Below are 16,592 nucleotides of genomic sequence, written 5' to 3'. Positions count from 1 at the left end.
ACGTAACTAAAACGCATATTAGTCACGGCTTGTCAAGATGAATATAAGATCACTTAGCGTCATAGAAACATATACGATAATCCATGTTTTAGATGTGGGAGCAGAAAAAAGTATAGAGTGTCTAGTTTGTAATTTTTTTGTTTCGGTCTTTTAATTTGCAACAAAAATAAATTAACTGTTTTTAAAAAAAATATATATATATAAATTTAAAAATTGAAGTTTTTTTGTCTAATAATATAAATCTTTAAAATCAACCAGAAAGGCGTTTATTTCATTATAATACTTTGATATCTTTGATAAGTTTAATTGATAAATCAATTTTTTATCGGCGTTTTACAAGAGTCATATAAACTTTTTATAATCATTATAACTGCTCATTAAAAGTAAATTATTTTCTTAACGACTTTATAGTTAACATTTAATTATCTGAATAATCTAAATGATGATTAGATAACTAACTTTTTTCACATTCAGTTTGAACGTATTCGTAATTGATTTTCTCCAACAGCTTTAGTAGTTTGTGAGGCAATACCCTCGTGTCAAATTGCAGCATTTAGCAAATGATAAGCGTCAACAACCAAGTAATAATCATCTCGAGGTTGCGACGAAGCCTCTTTTCGATATCTTAAATCTTAATTACTTTATCACTAGAAATAAACCATGTATTACGTCACGTAGGATTACAAGTGCTCATTATTAGAAAAGTGAATAAAAAAATACAGAGAGGCTATCAATTTTAGAACAAATATTTTCTAAAAACTCAAGGAAAAAACATACAACTCACATAGCAAAAGAAATATAACAAAGCAAAAATTAATAAAATTTAGTTGCGGTTAATTAAATAACAAAGAACTAAGGAAAACTTGTCATAAGAGTTAAAAAAGCCGTTTTATTTTCAATAAAAAATTTAAATTACAAATTTGAAAGTATGAAATGACAATTACAAAAGCCAACTTTAAAGCAACTCCCAGTAATTCGTCGCGTAAATGCCAATCAAGCTTGAAAACTTTTTCCTAAAACTAAAAATCGTGATTGGGGCGCTTGCGCCCTTAGCGTCTGTTTCAAATTGAAATCGCGCGACGCTTTCGCAGATGCTTCACTCGACGTCGGTCTTTCACAAAATACGTATCACAGGTAAACCATGAGAAACTTGAGACAGATATCGGTAGAACAGGAAAAATGTAGGTTTTCTTTGTCAATTCGTGTTTAGGAAATTTTTCAGTGTTTAATGTTCGGTGTTATAAACGATGATGAGAAGTGAGAGACTTGCGACGCAAAGTTGAGAAAAAGTTTGATTCAGAGTTCGACGGGATTTTAAGACTGTTGCTTCCAGAAGGTGAGACAAACAGAAAACCTTTCCATTGTGTTTGCAAATATAGGGTTTCATGTTAAGTTTTAATAACTAAGAGATACATTGTTTCCTCAAGAAATGCTAAATTTAACAAACACGAAAATGGGAGAATGTTTGGAAGCGTAAAGTGTTAAGATACTTTGTGATAAATTGCAAAAGCTTTCTTTGTCTAACATGAAATGAGACAACATCTCAATGTTTTGCCCTACTTATTTTATAACTTTTGGGTTAACTTTATTTTTATTTTTCCGTTAATTTGTATGTACTCTAAAATGGTGGATGCGCCGGGACTAACCCTTTTTGTTTACCTACTTACCTTATTCCTATAATAATAATATATTATTAATAATAAACACATTAGTAATTAATAAACAAATACCTACGCACATATACCTAAAACAGTGTATTTCTCTTGATTTATTGTTTTATGTAATTGTTACAAACAATATATAAAATGGGTATTTACTTTGGAAAAATACAAGCATAAATATCTAAATACATAATTATACAACTTTCGTTACAAACATAATAACACTATTTAATATTTGTATACAGGGTGTCTCAGCGAGTTGGTAAAGTCCATTAATGACCTTTAAATGGTAAAATTTAATATATAAATATATACAGGCATTGATACGAGTAGATACTAATCTAATCCGTCGCTTAAAATTATTTTCAACTATACAGCGTGTCTTAAAAATAATTACAATACAAACTTGTGCTTTTTTTAAATAAAACACCATTTTTGGATGTAGATTTTTATGACAATGTTTTTAAGCAAAATTTTATTTTACATAGTTTTAAAAAAATCACCTGTATACAAATATTAAATAATGTTATTATGTTTGTAACGAAAATTGTATAATCATGTATTTAGATATTTGTGCTTGTATTTTTTTGAAAACATGCACTTTATATAACTTTATTACACAAAACCTAAGACATCTAAAAATATTTTTTTACTACCGCAAAGAAGAAGGTACCAGCTATGAGGCTGTAACATTTTTTTAGTGTGTTGCATTTGCAAAAATAAAAAAAATAAGACGTTTGCCTAAAGTTCAATAATATAAAAAAAATAAATATAACATCCTATTTATTGTTTTTGTGTTCAAGAGATTATTAAATTGTCTTTTGAAAATCATTTTAGGTGTTTATAATCAATTACTAAAAAGATATTTAACTTTAAGCATTAAAAAAAATAACTATTGTTTCAGTAGCCAAAAAGTGCACAGTTGCACAAGAGATGGAAGAAATATCACTTAATAATTACATTTACATTAAATGAATCCATTATTCTTTATTTTTAAAATAAAACAATTCAAATTTCAGTATTTATGTCGACTTTTACATTCTCCGGATAAATCAACGGATAAGTGATCTGTGGTGGAATTACTAGGGTTGCCATAGTATCAACAATGCTCATATATTGATAGATATTGTTGTTACAAATACAGATATACAGGGTATTTCACGAGTGATAATGAGCCTGAAGGAATTGAAAATACAACCCACAATACATTTGCAAAGTTAACGTGGATATTTTAGATATCGCATTTTTTGAAAAACCGAATATGAATCCACGATAGCTTGCTTCCAATAATTTTATTTGTCACAACTGACATTAAATTTAGCAAAAAGTCAAAATGCATTCGAACGATGAGAAAACAGATCTGATTCTCATTTATGGCGAATTTGGAAAATAGGAGAAAATCAGCAAAGTAACTGACCTCTGGTGGCAGGCAAAAAACTATCCAAATGGGGAAAACATATTTTGACAATATCAGTTTTCCATTTTTGTCAATTTGACAAGTCAATGTAAATATGAGTACTTACAAGCAATTTTGCTTCGAATTTCATTGCAAAGACTATGTGGGAGGCTCTATTTCGATGCATTACTTTCTAAAATGGAGATTTCAACTTATGTCATTATTATTTTAAACAAAAAAAATGTCAAAATTAGGAAGAGACATCTGGCACATCAACTGTAAACTATTCAAATGGGGAAAACATTGATGTTTTAGTACCATCTATTGGCAGCTGATTTTCTCCTATATGCTTCTGCCGTTGAGCGTTTGTAAAGACAATGTTTCACGAATAGGAAAGCTCCAAAAAGGCTTGAATAACTAAAGTGTTTTCCAACGGTAGAGAGACAAATACCCTTAAAACTTGTGTTTCCTCTCTTGTCAATTTCTTTGTGTCAATCACGCTATAACTATGTTTTATTAATTTTAAAATTCATAATCAAAATCCATGAAGCCTATGCAAATGTACTGCTGGCTGCAGTTCAAATTTGGTCAGGCTCATTATCACTTGTGAAATACCCTGTATAATGTTAAATATTTTTTTATTTATCAATTTTAGACATTTAAAAGTTTGTATTTTTAGATAGACAATTTAGACAGTAAGTTATTTAACTTTTAACAAACTTTTTCATTTTTTAATCTTTACAAATGCACAACACTAAAAAATTGTTACAGCTGAGATTCTGTACTTTCTTCTTTGCAGAAGTAAGAAAAAATTTGTTCTAGCTTCCTTTTTTTTGTGTAATATATTTTTAAAAAGTGCATGTTTTCGTCAAAAAAACCGTCTTATTTCTAAAACTAAGCAAAATCGACTAATAAAAGTTTCACGTAAAAACATTGTCTTAAAAAGCTACATCCAAAACTGCCAAGAAACATATGGTGTCAATATACTTTTATTATGCAAAATCTGCTTCATATTGTTTTCTATTGCTAAATACCTAATTTTTATAAAATAATAATGAAATTATCGCAAATAGACTCTAAACGTCCACAACAATTTGAGACAAATACTACATGATGTAAACGATTGATAAGAACAATTTAAAACCTGCATATGAGGACAGATTTTCTTTGAAGCATCTCCTTCTCGCGTATTGATCTTTCATCAACCCAAAACCCCTGATAAGGGAGATTCATATCTGAATAACACCGCTGCCATCAGTCCAAATTGTCACCGCGGAATGCGCTATCAGCATCGAAGTTATTCTACTTACACGGCAATCGTCGGTCCATAATTTACGTTCAAAATGTCTATAGTAAAATTGTGCATTCCCGATCCAATCTCCCAGCAACGACATTTTCACTGTGGAAAAATCACCCTCAATTCACCTGTCCATCAATTACCTCTTTCAGATTAACGTCGGCCTTATCTCTTCCGATTTGCGCTCGACAATGAACCAAAATCCGGATGCTGGCAACCGCTAAATCAAAAATAAACTTGCATCGATGCAAATGCAACAATTTGCCCTTTAATCACGTTCTTAATTTGCACAAACTGGGTGACGCTCAGATCTGATTGCTTATTTCCGACGCGGCGGATGCTTCCTTCGAAAATTTCCGAAGCATAAACGGTGCTGCGGAGGAGAAAAATCTTGTAGATTTACCTTTTTCAGCACAGGAATATCGTTCTCATCGGTAGGGTTAGATTTTTACGGAACTCAATTCATAGCTGGCTTTATAAGAAATATTTATTTATTAACTACAATTATTATTAACTACAACATATTTATCAAAAATAAACCAAGTTCCAACCCCTAACTAGAACTAAGAATATTTTGGAATCTCAAAATTAATGTTAATTGTAGAATTTTCGTCTCCATTAATTTGCAGTGGACAAATTTATTCAAGATTTAAAGCGTTATTGACAATATGACATTCGAACTTCTGTCGCAGACATTGTCTCCTGATGGTTCAGTTTTTGTAGAGGACTCCTGATCAGGAGTATTTTTGATAAATAAAGATTTTCTCGGGTGAGAACTACTGCTTGTTTAGCCTGGTGACCAACTGAATGTCTTTTTATAAATGGTTCCAATCTTGCAAATTTTGAAATATCAATGTTCTCAAAGACATGCAACATTGATTTTACCATTGAATATTTGCTCCACAAAGAAGGACCGCAGTATTTTGTGGACTAGAAATGGAACAAATTGTATTAAAAATATGTAAAACGGAAAAACCACTCACCATATCATATAAATATGCTAGCAGAGCTTCTCATCAATTATTTTCACTTCATGTTGCCGCCGCCATTCATTAAACACCTTGTATTCTTTATTGTAACGCTCCTCAGCCTTGAGAGGAATAAGTTTTGCAGTAGCAGTTTTACTTTTTTCTAAGGTTTCCTCATAATTCTTCATATTTTGATCTAACATTATTACTTTTTTGACTGATCGCAAATTGTAAACACACAACCATTATCCATTTTTGCTTGACGTAGGTTTGAACAAATGCATTTTTGGTTCTTCTTAATTTTGAGTGAGTTTCAGTATGAAATAAAGTACGTTACGTTATTTGTCCATAACCAGGATATTACGGACCCATTACGCAAACAAATTCTGACTCGGCTTCGCCTCGTCCGAATTAATTATTTATTTGTCCGTACCATTCATAGTGGCCATTTCCCTGTGTAAATTTGTAAAAATTCATTTGTGTAAATCCGACTTTAAACAGCCAATTCTTTTTAGAGACATAGCTTTCAAAAATGACAATTCTAAAAAAGGCAGGTTAGAATACTTTACATATAAAATCTATTGTGCCTGTCACAATTGTTGACACAATTTAGTTATTTCTGCGACTAACTTTGACAAAACCCACACACTAGAAGTGGCGGGCTAAGTGCCGCCAACTCTGAGATAAATTAAATGGCCACTATGAATTTACCGCGACTATAGGATATTAATTTTATAAAAAAATGTAGTGAACTACAATACAAGTATTTTGATTATACGTAAAAAATGAATGACAATATTTTACAAATATAAATAAGTTATAAGTTGTCGATAGAATATGTGATGTTGCCTTAGAGGTTTCCGCGTATTTGGATTTCAGCGTCCTTATTGTAAAGATAACGTGCTCAGTCTTTACTTTTGTAGCAATGAATTCGTTTTATTAGTAAATTGCATGCGGTTAAATCCAGATTTTTATATTTTTGGTCACCTTGACCTTCGAGTTGAAGCGCTTTTTCTCTTTTACTTCTTAGGTAACGGTGAAAAATTATTGTGGAGTTAATTCAGAATCGATATTGGAAATAAACGAATAAAGGGAATTCAGACACCCGATGCTATTAAATCCGCTTTTGTAATTTATATTTTAATGTAAATTGGTTTTGTTTTTTAATCGTTTAATTACAGCTCAAAATAAACACGGCCGGATTTTAAATAAAAGCAGATAGTAATTGGGAAAAAGATTAGATTTAGGGCCGGCGTGAAAAATTAGATTGCATGCTAAGTTGGAATTAATCATTTTATTAGATGTTTTACTCTTAAATGCTGCTTCATTTACACCATTAAGCGAGTTTTTTTTTAATTCCACTTTTAAAACCAATATTGATAGAGGTTATTTATCAAAATTTTATCATGCTTGTAATAAATTTTATTGCCCCAGTCTCTATATTGCAATGACAGTACATAAATCACCTTTTAAATTTTACATTTTAAATCGAAGACACAAGCCAAATCAGAAACTTCTGGTTACCAATAACCAAATATTTTTCATTATTCCAAAATCTTTATGAATAAGCTATTAATGTGTTACAGCTTTTGTAAGTAATAAACTAATCATTAAAAAGTCAAATAATTGATATTTGCTTCACAACCTTTGTCACGCATTTCAAAATCAAGGTTTTCACTTAAACCAATATTAATTCAAACAAGTATTTCTCCACTTTATTAATTTTGTTTCAAACACAACTTTCCGGATCCATCATCACAGGCCAAGTCACTTGAATTTATTGAAGCCTTCTTAGGCAACCTGTTGTTTTCTTCGACTTTTACGTCAATACGTGACTTTATTCCTGTCGAATGTAAATTGTAAATTTTAATTATACGGCGATTTCAAGATGAGAAGTAATGTAACACTTGATTTGCAATTTTCGCCGACATGCAAAGGCTTAGCCGTCGTTTGATTGACACGAATGTAACGACAGAAAATGGAAAACACGCACGACTAATACACATACGGTTCGGTTTTTTATTGATTTTTTTCACCAAAAATAAGCAACTAGAAAAAAATTAATTTATGTAAGAGATAAAAAATTTGGTGGATGCGCCGGGAAAGCCACTAACAAACACTATTAGGGCCAGTTTACAAAAAGCGAATTGCATGACCAAACCCAAATTAATCTCAAATTAAAATTTAATTGCATTAAAATGTTTTGTAAAAACTATTACACTATTACTTGATTTGTATTAACATTTTATTGTTTTCACTTTTGAATAAAAACGTCACAATATGTTTAAAACAACTAATAATTTTACTCGTTGTTGCACAAGTATTTTGTTTTCATTTTTTATTTTCAATATAGTGATAAAACATTTATACTAATATGTATAAAAGCGGAGCACTTATTTTAATTACAATACAGAGTTTGATGCAATATTTTGCCACTTGCTTTAATTTTGTAGAAAAGTTTCGGTTCGCAAGATAGTGTCGTGTCTTTTGTAACAACAAAAACCCGTAAACAAGTGTATAATAAAGAGCAGCAGGTCCTAGAAGGATGTGTTTTATTGAATAGAAAAGGCGAATCGGCAACAAAGCGACACGGTGTGTGTGTCAGTCGAATCCAAGACGCTTAAACTGATTGTTCATTGTTCTGGATGAGGATTGCTCAATTGATATCCCCACACAAGTGAATAGAACCTTTGCATCACTGTCTGTCTCTAGGCGGCTTAATTAAGCTAAACGTGATTAATATAACGTGACGTATTACTGCTGATTTCGGCTCATGTTTGCTCAACAGTTTGGAGATGAAAGAAAACGGTTTAATTGAAATTAAAGATAACACGCGCTAATTATCCGCCTAGACTACAATTGAAAAAAGCAGCAGTGAAAGAAAAAGTTTCGTCACGACATTTAGACGATTTGTGTGATAACAAGCCACATACGTTATTAGAAGCCGCATTTTCACCAAACGATTTCGTTTCCAAGTTAAGAGACGCGATTTGGAGCACGCAATGACTTTCGAAATCTGATAACTCGGCCCTAAACTAACCATGTAAACTGCGGCAGTCTTGCATGAAACTTCACCTAATGGCAGTTTTATGTCGGCGAGGCAAAGGCAGGATTTGTCAATTTTGACTACCAGCGAAAAGCTAGAAAGTGTATTTCTGCCATCGATCACTGATGCACTGAATGATATTAAAATTAATTTATTAAAAAAAAAGCTTTAAAAATTTTGTTTTAAAACACAAACTAAATGCTTTATTCATTAGAAATAAATTTTCTCAAAATATACAGGTGCGCCAGAACTCGCGCCCCAGAGAAAATTTACAAGTAATACCAGAAACACGAAAAAAATGTCTAAAAAATTCTCTTTCAAAAAATTTTGACATTTATTTTTTGCCATTTGACAGTTTTTTATGTGTATAATGATACTGATGATCTTGTATATGTTTTTTTTACAATTGCTTAGTAAAGGTACAAAAATTTTGCCAATAAAAGCCACAAATAACATTGAACAGAGTTACAATTTTGGATAAAGCTTCCTTGTTTCCTCTTGTAATAAATAGTCTATGGCAAAAAAACTTGGAATATTATTTTTCCAACAGAAATAAATAGAGTCAAAGTGCAAAATTTAAACCCTCATAACTTCAAAATTTTTATAGATAAAATTTTTTTAACATTTTTTCCATGTTCCTGGGATCTTACCTTATATGGCATTTTTCTCTGGGGCGCGAGTTCTGGCTGTATAAAAGTCGCCTTTTTTTTCTTTGCATTTAAAATATATTTATTTAATGTTTAAATGGTGTTTAACATCTTAAAAATTGAAATTTAACCAACTCCAGAACTGACTAAGAAAAATGTTTTTTTAGTATGCTTTTAGTTTATTTTATTTTAGCAAACCAAGTTTTATAATTGCTAAATTTTGTCGAAGATGGTATACTGGACAAAGGATGAGTTAAACCATTAAATTCGTCGCGACGTTTCAATCCCTTTATTGTATCTCCTTCAGACAACGAATGTGCTTCACCTGAAGAAGAAACAATGAAGGTATCAAAACGTCGCGACGAATATAATGGTTTTATTCATCCTCTGTCCTGTATACCATCTTCGACGAAATTTAGCAATTATATTTCAAGGACAAGTAATACAAAATATACAAGTCGTATAATTTGAGTAGCTCGTATAAAAAATATATCCATTAAGGCAAACAAAAAGTATATTATACTTATTTATAATAAATAATTCTACATTTTGTGGATTAATTTATTAGTAAGGATTAGTAGTAAAATTATAAGTTGCTCTACAAGAAATTGTGTTTTGTATTACAATTACATAAAAACATTAACTTTATTTTGAGCGTAATTAAAATCACTTTCCTGGCGCATGTTCCGTTTCTTTCCTTGTAAATGGATCACTCTTGTAAACAAACCTTCCATTTAATAAAATAATAACGACAAAGTTAATAAAGCAAATCTTGTCGATTGCGGCTCGTCGTCGCTTAAAGAATATTAATATCGAAGAGCAGCTATCACATTTCGTCGATCTTTGCTCTGTAAGGGCAAATGTCGTTTCGAATTACCTCGTAACAAACGAGTTTTCATTATCCCGTTTTTACAACCTGTCTTAAACTTTCAACTAGGTCATCTCGCTGAAATCGGACCAAAATCCAATAATTTTTATTAAATTGAAATCATTGTTTGTTCGTAATTTCCGAGCGTCTTTCAGGTCGTTCGATGGACCGTTATTAACCATGTCAAAGAGATGAAACAGGGCAGGTGAGGCGATATGGACAACTCCACGGAGCCTTCCTCCCTCATTACCACCGAAACAAACAGGACCACGCCGGTTTTTACCATCGGACCCGAATTCATCGCACAATGGTACGTATTTGAAGAGTTTATTTTAGCTTCCAACCGAAAATAACAAAATAATTAGCGTGCAAGCATGCAATCGAAATTTTTCATTAGCTCCACGATCAATCGATGATAATTACGGCCAGCCCTCGATTATTACTAATATTATTAAAAAGTAATCAGGCTCTTAATTACGTGAAATAAGTGGAAGCATAACGCACAGAGTTGACAAGTTATTACGTTTTTAATTCGCATCATAAATACGAACAGCAAATGCTCGAAGACGTAAATGAAATGATTCTTATCAGAAATTATTGATTAGAGAGTTTAACACAACCAAAATTGGAGTACTGTACTTCACAGGATTCTAACTTTTCAAATAACCTTAAGCCTAGTGATTACAATATTTATAGCGGTATTACAGTTTCAATATAATTCAACACTTAAGATACCAATACTAACTCTGCTGACCCGAAACGGTTATTTTAATTACCTGCAGTGCTTTATCAAAATTTTCTGCAAATTAATCAAAATTCAAGAAGCAATAATTGTTCTCTGAAAGTAATTATTTAGTTCCATTTTTTATTTTTCTGAAAAACCAACACAATGTATTATTAATAATTGATTGAAACAACCTGCTGTCTCTAGTTTCCGTAAATACAAACAAAATATTTGGTTTGAAGTTTTTGTCATTTTTTAATTAGTATTTTTGCTTGTGGTTTTATTATCGAAAATAATAAATTTCCGACGTTCCGCGTGATTGAAAATCAACATTTCCTGTTGAAATCTAATTCGCTATCGAAACGTCAAATTTAAACCGGCTTGATCTGTGTAAATCCGGCGCGGCTTTTATCACTCCATCAGACAATTTCGAGTCCATAAAACCTACTGCAGCATCGCCTTTCAGGTCATCGTAGATCAATTTCTAGCTGAATTGACGTTTAGCCGATTAATTGCGGAAATACGTAAAAGGATGTGTTTGCTTTGACGAGAGCCCACATATTTAGCATTAAATTAGGTCGATTTACATCGGCCAATTGTCTCGTGTGGATTTGCGGCGAATTTTTCCGGAGGTAAACACTCGGCGTTGCTCCTTTGTTGATTCGAGAAAATTATTCATGGGGGAATCAGAAAGCGGTTTTAATACAACGTTACTAAGCCGGTACTGGAGAAATCCGAGATGCTTATTCAAGACCAAATCGCTTTCTCCCAGAAAAAGTCGGTCTGACCTTTTATGGTATTTCTGGACCCGTGGGCGATTTTTTAAAATAAACTATCGACAAAATGCAAAACAAAATTAAAACGGTTCTATAGTCCGCGATACATTTTTTAAAATATCTGTCTAAAATCTACTGAATTATTTACAAAGTTGGATGTTGGCTGTCACTTTACCCGTCCTAATCGTATAATTTGAAATAACAGTTTGCTGTTGCGTATAAATAAATAAAATGTTTGTTTCATTTTCTCGCTGAACTCGTCAAATAGTTCTTATTCTTGAGAAGACACCTGTATGGCACACGTTTAGTGAAAAATATGAAAGGAAAATAATCCGTCTAGTGGAAAAGCGAATTATTTCGGTTGGTAGCCCTTAGCAAGGTCTCTGAATAATCCATCGATACCATATCCTACCACGCGTACATCCATGTCAAGGTCTGCAGAATAAATGTCAGAAACGTAGCGAATAAGGATGTAAAGTGGCGTGGCCACAGATTTAAAGAACGTTTTTTTTTCCTGTTTCTATACACCTATAAATTATTGTTATTGAAAATATGAATATTGAACGCGGTCTTAAAAATTATTATTACATGATTATTTTTAATGTCAGACTGCCTTAATACTGGTACAAATAGCTAATTTGTATTTATTTTAATAATACAAAATTATTATAAATGAGGAAAGCAATTAGGTGCCTGGTTGCACAACATTTGTGAAGGGGGTTGGAAAAGTAACTATTTTGAAACTCTTTTAAGTAAATTACATAAAATTTTCATAATACTTGTTTGGATTCTTCACAGAAAAACTTTTTATGTACCTTATGTATCTACACCTTTTTTCATTATCATTTTTATTTTAAAAAAGCTCATATTTGCAGTCTGTATTGATCAGTAGCATGTACCTATTTTGATTTTAATACGGTTTAAGCATATACAGGGTGATTCTTAAATAGACCTACAAAATTTTATCCGTGGTAGTATCAAATGAGAACATGCTGGAAAAAATATTTAAAAAATTCTTTGTTTAACCGTTCTCCAAATAAAATTTATTAAAGTGATTTTCGAAGTAAAGCGTACGCCACTGATGTGTTCGTAAATAGTATTAGCACAGGTAGTGGAAACCATGGTATTATTTGATAAAAATGTACTTGGTTATTGCAACAATTCTTAAACGCCGTAAGTGGCAGGGATCAAGGGGGTTTTGCCCCTAAAAGATTTAAACGTAAAAATCGTACAGTTTGCCTCCATTTATCGTTGGGAAGCTGTGATAAAATTTTGTCGGTCTATTTAAGAATCACCCTGTATTAAAAAAAAGCAACTAAAGTCCGTTTTTTTATTTATATGTGTGGATCAATTAATAACTCGAAAGATATACCAGATAGCTCAAAGATACCACTTTTCAACATTTGTAAACAGGCTTGTCGCTCTCTCGCTACGTATTTACGTAAGGACGGTAATGCTATTTATTTCACTTTAAGAAATCCTATTAAAGTAACGCAGAGCTAGTGACGTGGGTCAAAAGTGTGTGTTACCGTCACGTAGGTTATTTGTAAATTTATTTTATGGGGAAAACTGTTTTGAGGCTAAATATCATCATTACAAATTACAATAGAAGCTGTCAAATGTCAAAAACAAATAAAAAATAGACTGTATTTATGAGAACCAAAAAGAATATAAAATGCAAATAATATACAGGGTGCCGAGAACTTGCGCACCAGAGAAAGGTAAGCTACCAGGAACATGTAAAAAATGTTAAAAAAATTCTATCTATAAAAATTACGAAGTTATGAGAGTTTAAATTTTGCACTTTGACTCTATTTATTTCTGTTTGAAAAATAATTTTCCTAGTTTTTTTGCTATAGGCTATTAGAACAGGAAACAAGAAAGCTGTATCCTGAATTGTAACTCCGTTTAATGTTATTTGTGGCTTTTATTGGCAAAATTTTTGTAGCTTTACTAAATGATTATTAAAAAACATATACAAGATTATCAGTATCATTAAATGGACATAAAAAAATGTCAAATGTCAAAAATAAATGTCAAATTTTTTTGACATTATTTCCATGTTCCTGGTATCCTGTCTCACTTGAAATTTTTCTCTGAAGCGCGAGTTCTGGCGCATCCTGTATGTACTCCTATTGGTTTTAATGGCGAACCATCAATTACTATTATCGTATGATTAATTCAGGGTCACATTCAAGTTTGAAAAAAAGAAACTACAAAACTCGAGTCTTTGATAGATTCATAAAAATTTAAACTGGCAGAATTTGTCAAAATGTAATGTAATTATGATTTGCCAATTATAAATTTACCTATATTTCTATAAAAATTGCAATTTTTGTAGAGACTAAACCCCAAAACAGTCAAAAGTGTTCAGTAACAGTAATGTCTATGTTTAAAACTAAAATGGGTATAGAATTTTTTTTAATCAACTCCTCTAAAGAAGTTAATAAACAATTTTTGTTCGTCGCTAGTTTTGGGCTATTCTAAGATAACAAACAGTTTGTAGGAAGCTGCAGTTCTATTTTTCTAAAATAATGATAAACTTTAAAATATACCTAAAGGTTTTCTTAAAATAACGGTTTTTTGAAATTAATAAAATCAATATAATTATTATTGGCATAGAAGCAGTAGTCATATTTTTTGTGCCGCTCTCTTTTGTAAGATGAAACAATTTTGCAAAATGTGAGAGATAAAAGCAGGGCAAGAAAATCGATCAGGTGGCAAATTTTCTTTTTGATGTGATCATTAAAGCTCCCAGAAGAGGAAGCAGAGGAAAAGATAAGGCCGGTGTGGGGCCTGTAAACATGCATGCTTATAGTCAACAAAAACCTCCATTAGGTCCCAAACAAAAAACGTCGCTTTAAAACTTGAAGTTGGACATCCATCCTACAACCAATAAGCCACAATGCGCGACATCGAGTACAAGTCTATTTGAGTAGATTCTCACCAATAAGATTAAAAATTTAATTCAGCAACCTTCATTTATCTAAAATTTTAATGATCCTTTGGCGTGTCGAAAGCAGTTTTACGATACTGTAAAATTTTGACTTATTTTGCATATCTAAACACACGACGGTTGGGAAATAATCTTGTTAAGGAGAGTATCGGTTCAAAAATAGAAACCTGACTTGATAACAAACTGCTTCTTGTTCATTTGTAGCCGGTATTGTACGAATTCGCTTTTCCAGCTTCTCACCCAACTATTGTGTGTGTTGTCGTATATCTTCATCTGGCAACGGCATTGTGTCTGATCTCCATTGTCGAGCATCACAACCCTTCGTGATACCGTACAATGTGTATAAGTAGCCCGACCACAGAAAAAAATATTTTATACAGGGTGTTTCTAGTTTCCGAGATAGAGAGTGGAACCTCCATTTTAGCGTAGGAAAAGTCGTCAAAAAAACAAACTTTGATTCTTTTGAGTATTTTTTTCCAAAGCTTACATCACTAATAGTTGGTGACAATTGAGGTGAAAAAATTGACCCCTTCTTCTATGATTGTTTTTGCTACTTTCGATTCAATTTTTAAAAAAATGTAGGAAATTTGGAAAAAATAATCTCAGAAGATATTTGTTTACAATTTTTGTTGGTGTAGTATAAGGCGTGGCAAATAGAAACTTATTCGACTAATAAAACCCTTCGGGTTCGGATAACAAGTTGAATTTTTTTTTCTTTTAAAAATTTTGTACAACTATTAAAATTAACCTGTATAATAAATTCAGATATTAGAGTATTTATGCATTTGCACTAGTCCTTTCAATAAAAACACGTAGTTGTTTTGTCGACTTGTCATTAAGTAAAAAGTAAACTTTTGCGTTTCGTTTCGACGAAATGATGCAGCGGTGCATATTCAAAGTTCCAGATTGAGATAGAATTGCGGCGTGGAGAGGATATTTCTCATCCAGCTTCATTTATATTTTACGCTCGGCCCAGAATGCTGCTTCAGTAAAATATAAAAGGTACTACTCTATACGCCTCGAGAAAGGTTCGGACTTTTTGTTAAGGTCTTCAAATAGAATTTAAATTAGACGAGAGTCGAAGAATTTACCGCAAAGCGGATCGGTTACTAAGAATTTGAGAGCTTGTTGATAGTAAGATTACGAGAATTGCAAGTGTAAAGTTTTCGCGGTTGTGTGGAGAGTTGTAAGTTAAGCTTTGTACGATTCGCCTCATGATTATTCGCTTTATGTCTGCGTTTTGTCTCTTGGGAGGAATTCAAATGAGGACACGATACTTTGCCCACGTACGACCTATTTGTACTCCAACAAGAAATACACTTTGCTCTTACTAAAAAAATGAAACAAATATCGATACAGTTTAAACGACTACAGCAAAAGCACTCGACGTGAGCAAGCTGAAAAGGCAATATTTTTTTAACAACTTTTCAAACACTCTAATACATCTCTTGGGGTCTTTGAGAAAAAGAAAAAATGCCTCATGACCGGAATTCAATAATTTTTAAATCAACTGTAATTTTGCTTATAATACTAAAAATTTTCAGTAACCTTTAAAAAAATTGTCCAAAAATGTAATATTGGTTTCCCTAAGTTTTACGTTTTAAAGGAATTTATTCTTTTTATTGCGAAGTTGATATTTTATTATGCCTCGATAACTTTACTTAAAAGTTTGAAATTGTTTCCAGTAGCTTTCAACAATAATAAAATCTTTGATTTTAAACATCACTGCAACACATTTATTAATATTTTTTCCTTAAATAAAATAGATTAAATTAATTTAATTAATTACAAAATAGATTCTTATACCTATTACATATTTGTCCAAAAAGCCAAAAAATAAATTTAATTTTTAGTTGCAGTGACGTAACGAATTTACATGGAGCTGCTACGTCGTGTCATTACCGCAAAAATTATTTCTGTCGTTTACCTACAAATAAAAGCTTACTTTGATATTATCTCTGTATGCAAATGTAAATTCAAAACTTGGTATAGTGGTACCCGTGGCGCATTGTCTGCTAATTTACTACAACCGTAGTTGTTACGGAGTAAATTTAAACTTTGTTCATACGAATTATCTTTTAGGATGTATTTAACACCGGCTCGAATGTTAATAAAATACTTCCGCATTCCTTCAAACAAACACTTGAAATATTACTATAGTTGAGAATAAATTATTCGATAGCTTAATTAAGTTTTTGAGCACGTGGAAGTGTTCGGTCGTAAATTTATAACTTTTGAATTTATTATTGTCTG

The 16,592-nt window shown here is 31.7% G+C and overlaps 1 protein-coding gene across 4 annotated transcripts in view; it reads left to right on the top strand.

Moving 5' to 3' along the window:
- The first annotated feature begins 1,142 nt into the window (after positions 1–1,142).
- The window catches only part of LOC123007751 (muscarinic acetylcholine receptor gar-2), a 26,900-nt gene continuing 11,450 nt past the window's right edge, over positions 1,143–16,592 (top strand). For all 4 annotated transcript variants that reach the window (XM_044403180.1, XM_044403178.1, XM_044403177.1 and 1 more), the window contains exons 1-2: positions 1,143–1,336; positions 10,039–10,193. In XM_044403180.1, coding sequence (XP_044259115.1) covers positions 10,099–10,193 — 95 coding nt within the window. In that variant the 5' untranslated portion in view covers positions 1,143–1,336; positions 10,039–10,098. The remainder of the gene's footprint in view (positions 1,337–10,038; positions 10,194–16,592) is intronic.

The sequence above is a fragment of the Tribolium madens genome, unplaced genomic scaffold, assembly GCF_015345945.1.
Source record: "Tribolium madens isolate multiple individuals breed KSU strain unplaced genomic scaffold, Tmad_KSU_1.1 Scaffold_3;HRSCAF=73;Tcas5.2_LG2, whole genome shotgun sequence".
In the NCBI taxonomy this organism is placed as follows: Eukaryota; Metazoa; Arthropoda; class Insecta; order Coleoptera; family Tenebrionidae; genus Tribolium; species Tribolium madens.
The sequence above is the reverse complement of the archived record's forward strand: the minus strand, read 5'-3'. Positions and strand labels throughout refer to the sequence as shown.